We start from the raw sequence: 17,050 nt of genomic DNA, 5'->3' as shown, positions 1-17,050 counted from the left end.
GACCACATTTTTCCAGGGTCTTTCACAACACTGCAATGAAGACGTTGCCTCTGGCTGGGATCTCATCTGAAGGTTCGACGGGGAAAGGGTTTACTTCTAAGCTCACTTACACAGCTTTTGGCAGGATTCAGTGCCTTGAGATTTATTGGTCTGAGGACATTAGTTCTTCACCGTCTGTTGGCCAGTGACTTCCTTCAGTTCCTTGCCAAACGAGCCTCTCCAATCTGGCAATTTGCTTCATCAAACCTAGCAAGAGAGTGTATTCTTTTGGTTAGAAACAAGTTACTAAAGCAGAAGGGGTTACAATAAGGCCATGAATACCACTAGGCAAGAATCATTGGGGACCATCTTAGAGGCTGCTACCACATTCCAGATTCCACCAACATAGAATGTCTTCCCTGGACTTTGTGCTATACTGTACCTCTTATTCCATGATGCTTTTCAAACAAATGGCTTGTTGAAAATATCGAATAAATACTCAACCCAAGATCTGTGCCAAGCTCTGTCCCCAAGATGATATTCCCCTTTCTCCCATCCCTTGCCTGTCTCTTCATGTGTAACTTTTCCTCCATTGTTCAAAGCCTGGCCAAAAACTGCCTCCTCCTTGAGATCTCCCCAGGGTTCTGGGTAGAAGTTCCCCCAAGTGTCCACAGCCATGCCCTTGAACACTTGGTTTAGAAGCATTGTGCCCACAGCTATGCCCTTGAACACTTGGTTTAGAAGCATTGTGCCCACAGCTGCTGGTTCTGTAATGCCGTGAACATAAGGTATTCCTAAATAATTCTTATCACGTCAGCTGCTCTTTTCAAGAATTTTAAGCATTTTGAAGTTTGTAGAAGTTCAAGCATGAGATGGAAATGCTTTGCCTGATGTCCTTCAGTGGCCTAAGGGTGGAAAATTCCAGCAGGAACAAAAGAAGGAGAAAAAGAAGTCTTCCTGGAGTGCTTTCAGCATAATTGGATCTTGGGGACATTGTCCCAGAGGTATAAAAAGTTTCCTGATGGTTCCATTTCCAAGCTTTTAATCACTTCAGGGGACACAATAATCCCAGTTACAGTGCTGGTTTCAAGTTGCCTTCTACATGCACTGGTGGCTCCCTTGGAGATTTTGCCTAAAACACAGAATCAAGGCAGAGTGGGAAGAACTGGCTTTCATCCCTTCTTCAAATCAGACGTGGCTCTTAGCCTGGGCCTTTCAAACTAGTATTGCTATTCCTGGCCCCTGTACTATTTCCAAGTCATAGGGACCCATTCTCACTAGGTTCCTGAATAAGGTAAGTGAGAATTCTTATAAGAGTAAACGTCAACCTTTTATTAGCACAGTAAGATTTCCAGCTTCTGAGGATTTTTCAAGGGGACTGGCGCTTGAAAAGGGAAAAATTCAAGCAATTTCAGTGGTATAACAAAGATTGAGGGCCATGCAGATGCCTTTCTTCCTGGGTCAGAAAAACCTAGATGGCAAGAAGCCTATGAAAATTTTCAGTCTCATTTAATGGATTCACTTAATTTCAGAGACAGTCCCAGAAATGAGATGGTCTCAGGGGTTCAGAGCCTCTTCTTGTACAACTCTAGGGAGCTTCATTCACATTGTAGCCATGAAAATGTCAGGAGTTGTCCTGGAGTTATGTTCCAGAGGATGCCATTACATTGCCAACAATGTAGACAAAGTTTCATGGAGCTGTGTGCATCACTGTGGGCTGGTGTCAGAGGGGCTCCCTGGGCCGAGCAGCCCAGACTTTCTGAGCCCTCCTTGCCCACTTCAATAAGAGCAGCTCTGCTTTACATTTGACGGTTCTGAATTTAAGAAAACAAAAGTTTTATCTCTTAGAGTTTGAACATCATTGATCTCTACCAGTCCCAGCACAGAATAGGGTAAACTGAGGGTCTAATTGAGGGAAGAAACTACTGAATTCTACACAGCAAATTAGAAGGTTAAATAGAATACAGCCCAAGTCTCTGGGCTTACTGACCTGATGACTTTCCACAAATTCAATGCAATACCAGAGGGAAGCCGAATGACTACCACTTGAACAAGAAAAACTCAGAAAGCTGCCTGCTTGGTTCAATGTGTAGAAGAGTTTTATAATACTCCAGAGCTCTTTAAATATGGAGTACACTGTTTGGGAATGTAGTGAGCTCTTCATCTTTAGAAGAGATCAAGCTGAAACTGAAAAGCCATGCATTAGTGTGGTGTAGAAAAAGATCTATTATGGGAGAGAGGGTTGGACTAAATTACTTGGGGAGCATAATCAGTGACAGGATGTTAGTCTAGGTGACATATCCAGCAGCTCAGCCAAAAGGCTCAAAGACTGTTAATGTCCACTGATTCCTGTGTGGACACTCACCCGGAGGAAAGGTGACCCAGTAGTATGATAAGAAAAAAATCACTGCATTAGTTACCTAAGATAATTAGATTTCCAGAAGCTGTGATCCGCTGCGGGTTTTTGGAGCCAGTCCTCTATCTTCACGGAACATCAGATTCAAACTATTGGGACAGATGAGCATTTCCAGAGCATGAAGTTATCTTGGAGACCTCCCTGCTTTCCCTTGCCTCTCTCCATGTCCAGTCTCCTTTTGTCCATAAATGCACAGCTGGATTCTGTATCACCAAAGGAACCTCCCTTGACCCCTGTTCCCACCAATACCCTGAGTCCTGTTTTGGATGCTCTGGCCTCTCCTGAACCTTCTATTTCCCCTCTCTGCCAGGTTGTGAACCCACTTAAGCCTGGGCTGTGAGTCACCCCTGTTCCTGAGAGGAATTGTCACGCCCACGTACTGGGTGATCAACGAGTGTTTGGTGGATAGATGTTCAGACATGGATGGATGGATGGATGAATGGATAATGGATGGATAGATGGACAGATGGACGGATGGACAGACAGATGGATGGAAAGCCCTGGAGTTGGTGTTGCCCATGAGAAAGGAGATCTTAGAAGCAACAAGAGTATTCTTGCTGTGACAATGGTCTGGAGAGAAGAAATAAAGTGAGTATTCACAACTAATCATTTCACTAGTACCTGGCCCAAAGAGGGAGGACATGGAGCAAACTGCAAGTCACTTTTCTGATCAAAGTTTAATGAGATGAACTGCCCTATGGGACACAGAACCACTAAAATGGATGTGTTTTGTGTCTTGTCTGTGATCAAATGCATTAAATTGTCAGAATCACCATTTTAAACATTGTAAATTTGAAGTCCTATGGCCCTAAAGTAATTTCTGATTTGATTGCTCCTTTTTCCTGGAAAGAAATAGAGACTGTGGACTTTCAGAACTGTTTGCAAACCCCTCAGCCTGACTGGAACTCCAGACCAGATGCCCTAGACCTACGTGAGTCAAAGAATGTTGAGTTTGGATCTCTGAGTATTTTCTTCAGTTGAAAGAGGAGACACAACATGGAAAGTGCCAACCAGACTGCCTCCGTGACAGAGTTTATTCTCCTGGGCCTCTCGGCCCACCCAAAGCTGGAGAAAACGTTCTTTGTGCTCATCCTGTCAATGTACCTGGTGATCCTGCTGGGCAATGGGGTCCTCATCCTGGTAACTGTGTCTGTCTCTCACTTGCACACACCCATGTACTTCTTCCTGGGGAATCTCTCCTTCCTGGACATCTGCTACACGACCTCCTCAGTCCCCCTCATTCTCAACAGCTTCCTGACCCCTGGGAAGACCATCTCCTTCTCAGCCTGTGCCATGCAGATGTTCCTCTCCTTTGCCATGGGAGCCACAGAGTGTGTGCTCCTGGGCATGATGGCATTGGATCGCTATGTGGCCATCTGCAACCCCCTTAGATACCCCGTGGTCATGAGCAAGGCTGCCTATGTGCCTATGGCTGCCAGCTCCTGGGCAGCTGGAAGTGCTGCTTCCATGGCTCAAACATCCCTTGCAATGAAGCTGCCCTTCTGTGGAAACAATGTCATCAACCACTTCACCTGTGAGATCCTGGCTGTCCTGAAGTTGGCCTGTGCTGACATCTCCATCAATGTGATCAGTATGGGAGTGACAAATGTGATCTTCCTTGCAATCCCAGTCCTGTTCATTTTTGTCTCTTACGTGTTCATCATTGCTACCATCCTGCAGATCCCCTCAGCTGAGGGGAGGAAAAAGGCCTTCTCCACCTGCTCTGCCCACCTCACGATCGTGGTCGTCTTCTATGGGACCATCCTCTTCATGTACGGGAAGCCCAAGTCCAAAGACCCGCTGGGGGCAGACGAACAGGACCTTTCAGACAAGCTCATTTCCCTCTTCTATGGGGTGGTGACCCCCATGCTCAACCCCATCATCTACAGCCTGAGGAACAAGGACGTGAAGGCTGCTGTGAGGAACCTGGTAAGTCAGAAACGCTTCACCCAGTGATGTTTGGAGGACAGATGTCCCCGTAGTTCTGTGCCTCTTGGCTGCTCTCACCCACAAATCTCAGAAGAATGTGTCCCGCAAAGAAGATACACCTGAAGAATGATTACCAGAAAATCAGCTTACACATGTAATGGAGAACTTTGGCTGTTACTGGACCCAAGTGTTAAAAATGATGAAACCTAAAACCTGACGGGAGTGTGACTTGAGAGAAGTGTAATGCTGGTTAAAAAACAAGTAGTGATTTTTCTGATTCTCTAGTGTGCAAATTTGAATTCACCTTTGTGAGAAAGTTGTTCCTTTGTTTTGGGAAAAATAGCTTTGCGTAACTTTGTGTTATGTAAAGGTCCAAGATCCTGCTCTGGAAAGGAAGCACTGAAGACAATGTGGGGCAAAACGTCATGACACAACAGTATAAAAAATTGTCTTTATTGTAGATGAAATCGCACATCTTCAAATTTTATTTTTCTTGGAGGCAGGGCTGAGATTGGAGATGAGAATGCAGCTGGCATTTTTCCTTTCCCTGAGACTCAGAGGAGTTGGGACCAGGTAGATTTCACGTAAGGCATTTCCTTTGAGGGCAAGTGGGTCAGATCCTGCAACACGTGTGTGGGGGATCTCAGCCTGGGAGCACTCAGAGTTTCATTTTTCTTCCCTCAGTAAGTCTTGTTTAAGTTCACAGTCTGGCCCTACAGTCTGGGGAGTTAAAGGATGGACCTGTAGGGGGAGAGCAGAGCGGGGCTACCACAGCAAGCCGAGGGAGGCTGGAGTCAGGATGGTGAGACGTGACCAGCGGAAGTTGGAGCAAGGTGGCTGACTGAGGAGACCTGGATGATAAAAGTGAAAGGCGGAGCCAGTTCACTGTGCACCTGACAAGAGGCCCAGAAGTAAAATGTGTGAGGTTCTCAGGCAGTAGAAACACAAAAGGGGGCAAAGATATTGCGAGGGAGAGAACTTTGAATGTCTCTTTTTCCTTGAGGCAATTAGATGTCCATTTTTTCCTGAGAATCAAAACTTTCTGATGGAGACAAACACTCCTTGCTCAGGTATCCCGGGCTCCTCCTGTCTGGGACGTGGCCTGCCACTCTCTTCAGCCCTGCAGGTGCTCTCCTGCCCATACTGGGCAGAAACGTGCACACCGCTCACTGCCTGTGTGGCCCCTTCAACAGTCTCTCGGGCTGTAGGAGCCCAGGGACGTGTTCCTGTTTCACTTTTCCAAACCCGGTATTATCTGTCCCACGCTGGTGTGAATTCACCTTTTCCTGTTGAGCACAGAGCCCATCTACACCCTCTTATCTCACTATAGAGAGGACGGCATCAACTTGGGATAAATTCCAACCATTTGTAAGTTAAGAATTGACTTAAAAATGAAACATACTTGCAGAACAAAATTTCTCTTACACATACTTCATTTTACTAGTTTTGACTTAGAGGACTGTGCCTGGTTCCCCTCCCAGATCCTTCCGTAGGACTGAAGGACGTGTTCCTCCAGCTGCTGAAGGTGCTACTGGCAGACGGCGTCCAGCTGTCAGACGTCTTCGGGAGTTAGCTAAAGAGGGTTCTGAGCTGAAGACAGCTGACTCACCCAAGGTCATGCCCACTTCTTTGGGACACCCCAGATCCAATGACTGATTGATGGAGGGACATAAATGTCTTGCCACAACTCAGGACAGCTCTGAAGGGCCGTCCCAGGGCCAGAGTTCCCCATGGGGCTGACAGGCCTTTGTTGAGACTGCATCACAGCCCAATTTCCCCCTCTGCCCAATCCTACTTCCTTATCCTCCCCTCCATCAGTGTTGATCCCAAGAGCACGTCCTAATAAACCTCCTGCGCCCCCATCTCAGACTCCGCTTCCCAGCAAACCCAAACTGTAACACCATGCAAACTCCAATGCTCAAGTAGCACGTGTGTTCTCTTTTCAGAGAGTTCTATGGGCGCTGGCAATACTTAGCAAGAATCATGGAGATCGTCGGGTGAGGCAGCATAGTGCAGTGTTAGCAACAGAAGCTTTGGAACCAGATCGTGGTTGGATTCCAGCTCCTGTACTTACCATGGTTATAACCTTGAACTTTGCTTTCTATTGTAGATAATTTCTATGAAATTGGCCTGCCACCTCCCTAGTTCAGTGTTTCCCAATCTTTTTCTTGCCAGGGAACTCAGAGAAAATAATGGGATTTGTTTGGCAGCCTGTGGTAAGTGGATGAGTCTACTCATGGCTGAAGGCACTTCACCTGGGAGCTTAGGTCATACATGTCCTGCTTAGTGGCCCCAGGGGGATTCCGAGCTTGGCATGTCTGGAGTCTGTGGCATGTTGGTTAGAAAACCCTGCCAGAGGCAGAATGTCTCCTCCTTTAGCACCTGATTAGAGGAGAGTCAGGCCCCTTCTCCTGGCCACAGATAATTGGACACTTGACCCAAACTGGGCTGATCATATTTTCTCTCCAAGGAATTTGGAATTTGGATATAGAGACCCTTGTTAGTTGGCATAGGGCTCTTGAACTGAGAGACCACATAAAGCCAGGGTTGATGTGACCATGTATCTTGGAAGAGAGAGAAAGCTGGTCTACAGAGAGAGATGACAATCAAATGCACAAAGAGAACTATACTCGTGAAAACAGAAATACAGGGTGCAATACGTGAGCTAAGACTTGGAGCAATCCTTTTCACTTTATTTAATGGGAAAATTTAAACCTGTGGAAAAGTAGAGAAAATAATAAAATAGATTCTTAGACATTCATCTCCCAGATCCAATGATGATCTACTCGTGGCCAATCTTGTTCATTGATACCCCCATGGATTATTTCTCCCTCTCCTGGATTATTTTGAAACAAATCCCAGATGATCATAACATTTCATCCTTAATCACTTCAGTAGTTATCTCTAAAAATGATTACTACTTTGGTAATATACAAATAAGTTACCATTATCATACCTAAAACTCAATAGTAATTCCTTAATATCATCAATTATCCAGCATTTGTATTTCCCCAAATGTCTTATAAATGCTTTAACTATTTCAGTGTGTTTATTTGAACCAAAATCCAAATGACTATACACTATGATTAGTCTCTTTTAACCTATAGTTCTGTCCACCCCTATCTCTCTTAATTGACTTTTTTGGTAAGGAACAGTTTCCCACTGTGGGGAACTGTGGAGTTTGCCACAGTCTGCATTTTACTGACTACAGTCCTGTGACGTCTGTCCCTGTCTTGCCTGTAAATTGGTGATGAAACTTGAAAGTTTTTGCTTTAGCGTACATGGCTCCTGAGGTTTTTTGACATGACCCTAGTATCTTTGATGGCTTCCTTGCTTCCTGGTATGTCCAGATGTTTCAGGCTCAACAGTTCCTCTCCAGACCTGGAAACAACCATTTTTTCTAAGAAGCTTTTGTTTCCTGTAGTGGAGAATAGTTATTTAGAAACCACAATTTGGGTGCTAGGGGTGCTACTGAGTTTATTATAGTTTCAAGGCCTTTTCAGTCAAAAGAGCTAGGAAATATATATGTTTCCTATATTTCAGTTGTATGGATGGATGGATGATGTATACATCCATATGTACAAATCAGAGTAAGATCTACAGAATTTTTACTCAACCTTATTGATTTCATACCTGCATCTCCTTCTTTCATGTACTATCTCCTCATTCCAGAAAAGTTTGGAGAGGGCTTAAAGTTACACCAACATAACAAGATGTCAAGAGCTACTGTGGGCATAGTTCCTGTAAAGAGTAGAAGTGAGTCAGTCCTGGTGATGCGTGTCCTGACTCTCATGTGCCTGGAAATATTGGGGCCAGTCATAACGTCTGAGGCAATGGTAGGGGCCCTCCTCCTCTTCTGCTTGTTTCTGAGCTTTCCACAGGAGATCCAAGCCCACAAGTGGAGTACTGGGGGGTGACAGGCCAGGGAAGAGTTGCAGGAGAAACCCAACTGGGGAGAGAGAGACTCCAATCTGGAATCTCAAGGCATCTTGCAGCCCAGGAGTGACTTTCTAAAACCTCAATGAGGGCAGTCCCCAGCCCCTGTTTGCCATGGGTGGCTTCTGGCAAAAAAGGACATATGATACAGACAAAAAGGAAGCTGACAGATCTCCTCTGAACGGGGCCAGAAGTCCTGAATTCTGCAACCCTGCAAGATAGATGGTTTCAGTGTTTGAGCCACTTAGAAAAGGGAGATTTGTTGAGTATTTGGAAGGCTGGAATCATAGCCAGAAGCTAGGTATCTGGGGGTCAGTGGTCTCCCAGGATTTAAAATCACATTTCTTTACAATTTACACTACATGTTTATTTATTTAGGAAGTATATAGACGTTCTACTGTACCAATATGTTATGCACATTATAAAATGTTTACAAAAATAGAAATAAAAAAGATGGGATGAAGATAAAATAAAATACAAAAAGGAAGAGCCAACATGGGGCAAAGAAGAAAACAAAGGTAGGTCACAAATTCATTTGTTCATTAATTCAGCAACTATTTATTGAGTGGCCTCTGTGAGCCAGGTCCAGTTTTTGTACTTAGGACCCATCTGTGAACAACGGGTGAAAAACTCCTGCCTCTGTGAAACTGACATTATAGCAGGAGGGAAACAGACAAGAAACAATGACTAAAATAAATAAGAAAATAATATGGATATTAGAAACTGCACGAAATCAGGACTGAGGCATAAATGAGGACTGAACATATGCATCTAATTTTGCTGCCTCCTGAAACTCATGAAATCTACAGTAAAGCTTTTTTGTTTTATTTAATGTTTTTTAAATTAAGGAGAAGAAGGGAGACATCAGAATGATGATATTTTTAAGGCTGCAAGTTGGATGGACTAGTGGCAATTTCCATAGCAGGTCAGACAGAGCCAAATCCTAAGCCAGAGACTAAGAGAGCTGAACAACAACCATATCTCCAGCACATAGGAACTCACTATACCAGGACCAGGGGTGAAGGAGGCACTGCCAAAGTAAGAAGGATTAGGATTAGGTAAAAAATGTATAAGAAATAGGGACCCTACACCCCCTCCCTCATTCCATGACATTGGTCAACTTTCTGTTACCTACCTCAACAAAAAGTTTATTCTAGGGCTGGCCCCGTGGCCAAGTGATTAAGTTTGCGCACTCCACTTCAGTGGCCCAGGGTTTCACCAGTTTGGTTCCTGGGTGTGGACATGGCACCACTCTTCAGGCCATGCTGAGGCAGTGTCCCACATGCCACAAACAGAAGGACCTGCAACTAGAATATACAACTATGTACCGGGGCGCTTTGGGGAGAATAAGAAGCCCCAAAAAACAAAAGTTTATCCTCCAGAAGGGATAAATCAAAGCTCTCTGAACTGAAGGACAATGAGCACAGTTGGGAGCATGGGTACTGTATCCTTCGAGGGAGAAAAAAAACTATTGTTAATCTAAAAAAACAAAAACCAGCTAGGCAGTTTTTTTACCAGTAAAATGAGTTTATTCAGGAACAGCAAAGAATTGCAATTTAGGACAAGCAGGGTATAGCAAAAGCCATAGGCAAGTCCAACAAACCAAGGAGAGGAACGTTATTTTACAGAGAAAAAGGAAGACCTGTGGAGGGGTTGTCTGGAACAAAAGTCCAGTGATGGAAAGTGAGAGTTCAGGGTGCTGACAGTTTCTCATTAGCGGATTTGATAGGGTAGTTGGGTTCTTGTTGGGGGTTCAGTGTACATCTTTTCCTGTTGGGGTCTGTAACTGACATCCTTCCTGTTGAGAACTTCTTTTGGAGTCTGTAATTGGCAATCTTTCCTGTAATTGACCTCACGTGGTACTGCATGAGCACTTCCCCTTCTGGCCTACTGACTCCGTTTTAAATGAGGTTTCCCTTTACTCATTTTCACATGCTCTCTTCAAAAGCATCAATGATCAAGAGTCAGGTTTTTCGGGATTCAGTGGCATTTTGTCCCTCAATGCCAGGAAGGACCTTTCCTGGATGTTGTGTCCCACGTCAGAGGAAAGTGCACAGGTTGGAGACCTGCGGAGGTCACTTTCATGTAACAAGGAGACGTATGAGGGATTCTCAGGAACTTCTCATCTAAAGTCCATATTTTATCAAGATCATAAGTGTTGGAGATCATCTCAAAGAGGTAAGTTAGCATCAAAGGTTTGGCAGGTGACTTAAAAATAATTATACAAGACAGAATTAAAAGTAAAGTACACTCAAACTGAGAGCATGAAGACAGTGCAGGAATAAACGTGAAGCAATAGCTGATGAACTCTCTGAAAAAATAGTAAAACTTTAAAAACATATTTAAACAGTATCGTTATCTCAGAAGTATTGTTGGAAGTAAACCTCATCCAATAATATAGTCTGTAAGGTTGTAAGTCCAGAGACCATGAATTTTGATAAGAATCTAGAGTGAGTTAATAGTCCAGATGAAAGAAAAATTTCTGTGAATTTGGAATCTTCTAACCCTCCAGAAAAAAAAATGAAAAGATTAATTTGTCATGGGATCATGATGAGGCTGTTTCTGAAAGGCCATAATCAAAAGAAGAGGGTTTCCCCTTTGCAGGGGCCTGGGGAATGTGGACAAGGGCATTGCCCCTACGCAAGAAAGAGAGAAGAAGCAACAGCTAGAAAAAGGCACAGAGGCCTGGTTCAGTCACCCTGGGAAAGCTGTCCACCTCAGATGTCGGCTGCCTCTCCTCCCAGTCAGCTTGGCCTGGAAGTCTCCAGCATTTGTTCAGAACCAGATGTCAGGTGGAGCCTTCTTTAGTGCTGATATGTGCACCCAAGCTTCAAATCCCTGAAGATTGGCTGCCATCTGGGTAGTGAGGAGGACCTGGTATAGTCCCTTTCTAAGAGATTCAAGGGCAATAAGAAAATTGGAAACATTAGTTTGAAGAGACATAGCCAGACATTTAAGGAAGCTAGACGAACTTAGGATCCAGTCTAGCTTACAGGTGTATAACAAAACCTTAAGGATAATCAATAGGACTAAAATTTAATATCTAAAAAGGTACAAACACTTTTTCCCTCCATGATTATCGCCCCCCCCCTTTTTTTTTTTGGTAAAGAAGATTTGCCCTGAGCTAACATCCATTGCCAATCTTCCTCTTTTTTTTTTTTGCCTGAGGAAGATTAGCCCTGAGCTAAAATCTGTGCCACTCTTGCCCTACTTTGTGTGTAGGATGCCTCCACAGCATGGCCAATGAGTGGAGTAGGTCTGCAGCCCAGGATCCAAACCCATGAACCAAGGCTTCTGAAGTAGAGCAAGCAGAGCTTTAACCATTCTGCCATGGGGCCAGCCCGATTATCCCATTTTTGTCACAGATAATCATAGTAAATATCCGAGTCTATGTATCTCTCTCTTGAGTATGACATTCCAGCCAAAGTCTTGTTAATATAGCAAACATTTCCAATTGTTTCCTATTGTAAGGAGAACAGATTCACACTGAATTTATGCAAATACGTATATCATCTTGAAAGGAATACTTAAGAGTTTCCAAATTCTGGAGGGACCAAGGAGGGAGAAAAAGATAAATGTTTCAACCCTTGTTGTAAAGATACATTTTCTCAAAGGAGAGGAGAAAAGGTGGTCCTTTAAATCCAGTTCAGTGTGATGGTCTTAAAGTTATCATACACCTGCATTTTAAAGTATTTGTTAGGATTTTTTCCATGAATTTCTTTGAAGATAAAACCTATTTGCAAAAGCACCAGAGTAAAACAATAACTGTGTGTAAATAACAAAAAATTTAAAAATAGCAATGGTTAAAGACCTGATGAAGGTTCATTATAACATAATTGACAAGTAAATTTGGTCATTTCTGTGACATATATTTTAAAATTATGACTGGTAACAAGATGCCAGAACATATCAGAGTTTTAGGAATTTTCATACAATCTCTAGGACATTTATTTTAATAATATTCACCCATGCAATATGATCTAAGAAGGTTTATTGTCATTTACTTGACAATGCTTCCCATATAATTTGACATATCAAATAAACATTAGTTTAACATCTTCCTTTTTATAACAGAGAACAAAATCCTTTGCAAAGTCCCAAGGGCCCTCTGGAAATTCCCAAAGTTTCTTTCAGGTCAAAAGATTTTATTTAGAATTTGATTTGGGGGAAGCTTGTCAAAAATATGAAAAAGTTTTAGACATTTGATGAAATAGGATCACAGAAAATTATGAAACAATGCTTAATTATTTAACCAAAGTGATAAAAAGATTTCAAAGACAAATATAGAAGGTTATATAGCTGCCAAAACCTTAGCTCTTCTTAATAGAAAAGACTCAGCTTTCTACATAAATCATAGGAAAAAATTTTGCTAAAACACAAAAAGGTAAGAAAAAACCTTTCACAATCTCTTATCAGGATCAGACCAATAGTCTAAGTAAGCTTTGTATTCTTAGCAGATGAAAGAAAATTAAGTTCCAGATTTACATAAGCACAGTATTGATATTAAGGCTTATCTTAAAACCCTTACAGCAATTTTATTTAATCTTATTCAGCTTGATCACATATAAAATTTCTTATCAAAGATTCCTGTTTCACAAATATTCTACAATTTTCTTTTTTGTCTTCCACAAAAATGTATCTCCATGCCTCATATATTTTTCTAACCAAAAACACATATCTTATTTACCTTGCATACAGAGATGTTTCCCTTACAATTCCTAAAAATATATTTCCTTCATAGTAAATTTTCCAATGTGACACAAAGCATATTTGTCAATAGATCCAAATATCTTTAGTTGCTTTGTAAAGGAAGCCAAAGTGGATAAACTTATTTGGAAATGATTTAGACATTCAATGATTTCCCGTTATTTAATTTAACTTAGCAAAGCTTTAAGGTTTTAGGTTGCCTAAAAAGATTTGGGGAAGCTATTTAAAAGGTTCACTTATAAACTTTTATCCCATTTACATCCACTTAATTTACTTATTTTCAACAATTATGTTTAGATTTCTTATGAAAATTTAACCGTATCAAGTCATTTTTTGCTCACAATTTTTTTTACAGAGATAACATGAGCTTATCTGATTTTCAGCAAACTCAGGTAGCATAAAAGTATTATTACACTTAATGTTGATAATTCAAAAGACATATCTGTATTAGTTAAACCAACAAAGTTAAACTGACTTTACTTCCAAATATTTTCCCAGATCCCGTGAATCTGAAAAACATTTGAGTGAGTTTCTATTATATTTCTGAAAGTTTCATTTATATAAGCACTTAGCTTTTTTTGACAATTAAATAGTGCAGTGCTCTTTTTATATTAATTTTGAAAATACTGTCCAGAGGTAGAAAACTATCACATACATACATGGACACACATAACATACAGATAGACACAGAGATCTTATAGCCTTGTACAAAATTCCAAAAGAATAGTTGGATCTAAACTATATTTCTGGCAGATTGACTAAGTTAAGATTATCTGCTCAAATGGTCCACGTTTTTTGTTTTTTTTTTTTTTCTGTAAGGATCCTCTTAGCTGTCTTTTTGGAGTCATTTTGTCTTTTGGAAACCTCTGTATACCAACCAAAGAATGCATTCTAAGGTCTCTGAGAGGTTTGAGTTTCTCTCTTTTACTTTTTTTTTTTTATTGTGGTAACATTGGTTTACAATATTATATAAATTTCTGGTGTGCATCATTATATTTCAGTTTCTGTGTAGATTACATCATGTTCACCACCCAAAGACTAATTACCACCCACCACCACACACGTGTGCTTAATCACCCCTTCCACCCTCCTCCCTGTCCCCTTCCCCTCTGGTGACCAGCTATCGACTATCTGTCTCTATGTGTGTGTTTGCTGTAGTTTTTTTATATGGTATGCTTTTTGGTGTGGAAGATTGGCCCTGAGCTAACATCTGTTGCCAATCTTCCTCTTTTTTTTTTCTTCCAGCACATAGTTGTATATCCTAGTTGTAAGTCCTTCTAGTTCTTCTATGTGGGGTGCTGCCGCAGCATGGTGTGTAGGTCCATGCCCAGGATCCAAACTAGTGAACCCTGGGCCACCAAAGTGGAGAGTGTGAACTTAACCACTACACAACAGGGCTAGCCCCCAGTTTGTTGTTGTTTTTATCTTCTGTTTATGAGTGAGAGCATATGGTATTTGACTTTCTATCTCTGACTTATCTTGCTTACCATAATACCCTCAAGGTCCATCCACATCATCACAGGTAGCCAGATTTCATCCTTGTTTATCGCTGAGTAGTATTCCATTGTGTATATTTACCACATCTTCTTTATCCATTTATCCCTTGATGGGCACCTAGGTTGCTTCCAAGTCTTGGCTATTGTGAATAATGCTGCAATGAACATAGGGGTGCATGTATCTTTATGCATTCATATTTTCATATTCTTTGGATAAATACCCAGCAGTTACGTAGTTGGATCATATGATAGTTCTATTCTTAATTTTTTGAGGAATCTCCATACTGTTTTCCATAGTGGCTGCACAAGTTTGCCTTCACACCAGCAGTGTATGAGAGTGCCCTTTTCTCCATATCCTCTCTAACACTTATTATTTCTTGTCTTGTTAATTATAACCATTCTGATGGGCATGAGGTGATATCTCATTGTAGTTTGGATTTGTATTTCCCTGATAATTAGTGATGTTGAACATTTTTTTATGTGCCTGTTGGCCATCTGTATATCTTCATTGGAAAAATGTCTCTTCAGATCTTATGCCCATTTTTTTTATTGAGTTACTGATAGGTTACAATCTCGTGAAATTTCAATTGTACATTAATGTTTGTCAGTCATGTTGTAGGTGCACCACTTCACCCTTTGTGCCCACCCCCCCACCCCACCTTTTCCCTGGTATCCACTAAACTGTTCTTAGTCCATAATTTTAAATTCCTCATATGAGTGGAGTCATACACAGATTATCTTTCTCTCGCTGCTTATGCCCATTTTTTAATTGGATTGTTAGTCTCTTGTCGTTGAGACATATGAGTTCTTTACATATTTTGGATATTAACCCCTTATCAGAGATAGAGCTTGCAAATGTCTTCTCTCAGTTGGTAGGTTGTCTTTTTGTTTTGTTGATGATTTCCTTTGCTGTGCAGAAGGATTTTAGTTTGATGTAGCCCTATTTGTTTATTTTTTCTTTTGTTTCCCTTGCCCAGTCAGACATAGTACTTGAAAATGTGCTGCTAAGACTTATGTCAAACAGTGTACTGTCTACGTTTTCTTCTAGAAGTTTCATGGTTTCAGGTTTTACATTCAAGTCTTTAATCCATTTTGAGTTAATTTTTGTGCATGGTGTAAGATAATGGTCTACTTTCATTCTTTTGCATGTGGCTGTCCAGTTTTCCCAACACCATTTATTGAAGAGACTTTCGTTTCTCCATTGTATGTTCTTGGCTCCCTTGTTGAAAATTAATTGTCCATAGATGTGTGGGTTTATTTCTGGGCTCTTGATTCTGTTCCATTGGTCTGTGTGTCTGTTTTTGTGCCAGTACCATGCTGTTTTGATTACTATAGGTTTGCAGTATATTTTCAAGTCAGGGAGCTTGATACCTCCAGCTTTGTTCTTTTTTCTCAGGATTCCTTTGGCTATTTGGGGTCTTTTGTTGTTCCATATAAATTTTGGGATTCCTTGTTCTTTTTCTGTGAAAAAATGTCGTTGGAACTTTGATAGGGATTGCATTGAATCTTTAGATTGCTTTCGGGAATATGGACATTTTAACTACATTAATTCTTCCATTCCAAGAGCATGGTATATCTTTCCATTTCTTTGTGTCTTCATCTTTCAATACTGTTCTATAGTTTTCAGTGTACAGGTCTTTCACCTCTTTGTTTAAGTTTATTTTGAGGTATTTTATTCTTTTTGTTGCAATTGTTAATGGGATTCTGTTCTTAATTTCTCTTTCTGCTACTTTGTTGTTAGTGTATAGAAATGCAACTGATTTTTATATGTTGATTTTGTATCCTGCAACTCGGCCGTATTCATTTACTATTTCTAAAAGTTTTCCTATGGATTGTTTAGGGTTTTCTATTTATAAAATTATGTCATCTGCAAATAGTGACAGTTTCACTTCTTCCTTTCCAATTTGGATCCCTTTTATATCTTTTTCTTTCCTGATTGCTCTAGCTAGGACTTCCAATACTGTGTTAAATAAGAGTGGTGACAGTGGGCATCCTTGTCTGGTTCCTGTTCTTAGAGGGATAGCTTTCAGTTTTTCTCCATTGAGAATGATATTAGCTGTGGGTTTGTCACATATGGCCTTTATTATTTTGAAGTACTTTCCTTCTATAACCATTATATTCAGGGTTTTTATCATAAATTGATGCTGTATCTTGTCAAATGCTTTCTCTGCATCTGTTGAGATGATCATGTGATTTTTATTCCTCATTGTGTTAATGTGGTGTATCACATTGATGGATTTGTGGATGTTGAACCATCCCTGCATCCCTGGAATAAATCCCACTTGATCATGGTGTATAATCTTTTTAATGTATTGTTGTATTCGATTTTGTTAAGGACATCTGCATCAATGTTCATCAGTGATATTGGCCTGTAATTTTCTTTTTCTGTGTTGTCCTTGTCTGGTTTTGGAATCAGGGTAATGTTGACCTTCTAGAAGGAGTTAGGAAGCTGGCCCTCCTCTTCAATTTTTTGGAAGAGTTTGAGAAGGATAGGTATTAATTCTTCTTTGAATGTTTAGTAGAATTCACGAGGGAAACTGTCTGATCCTGGACTTTTATTTTTGGGGAGGTTTTGATTACTGACTGT

General features: G+C 41.1%; 1 protein-coding gene across 1 annotated transcript; it reads left to right on the top strand.

Moving 5' to 3' along the window:
• The first annotated feature begins 3,391 nt into the window (after positions 1–3,391).
• LOC124250480 (olfactory receptor 13C7) lies at positions 3,392–4,351 on the top strand. The gene has a single exon (XM_046682384.1). The coding sequence runs from the start codon at positions 3,392–3,394 to the stop codon at positions 4,349–4,351; it is 960 nt and encodes a 319-aa protein (XP_046538340.1).
• Positions 4,352–17,050: the final 12,699 nt, after the last annotated feature.

The sequence above is a fragment of the Equus quagga genome, chromosome 1, assembly GCF_021613505.1.
Source record: "Equus quagga isolate Etosha38 chromosome 1, UCLA_HA_Equagga_1.0, whole genome shotgun sequence".
NCBI classification, from domain to species: Eukaryota; Metazoa; Chordata; class Mammalia; order Perissodactyla; family Equidae; genus Equus; species Equus quagga.
Note: the sequence above shows the minus strand (reverse complement) of the source record. Positions and strands in the feature narration are given on the sequence as shown.

Excerpts from the sequence above, each read along its gene's own strand:
- LOC124250480 (XM_046682384.1), top strand. The coding sequence starts at position 3,392 with ATGGAAAGTGCCAACCAGACTGCCTCCGTGACAGAGTTTATTCTCCTG.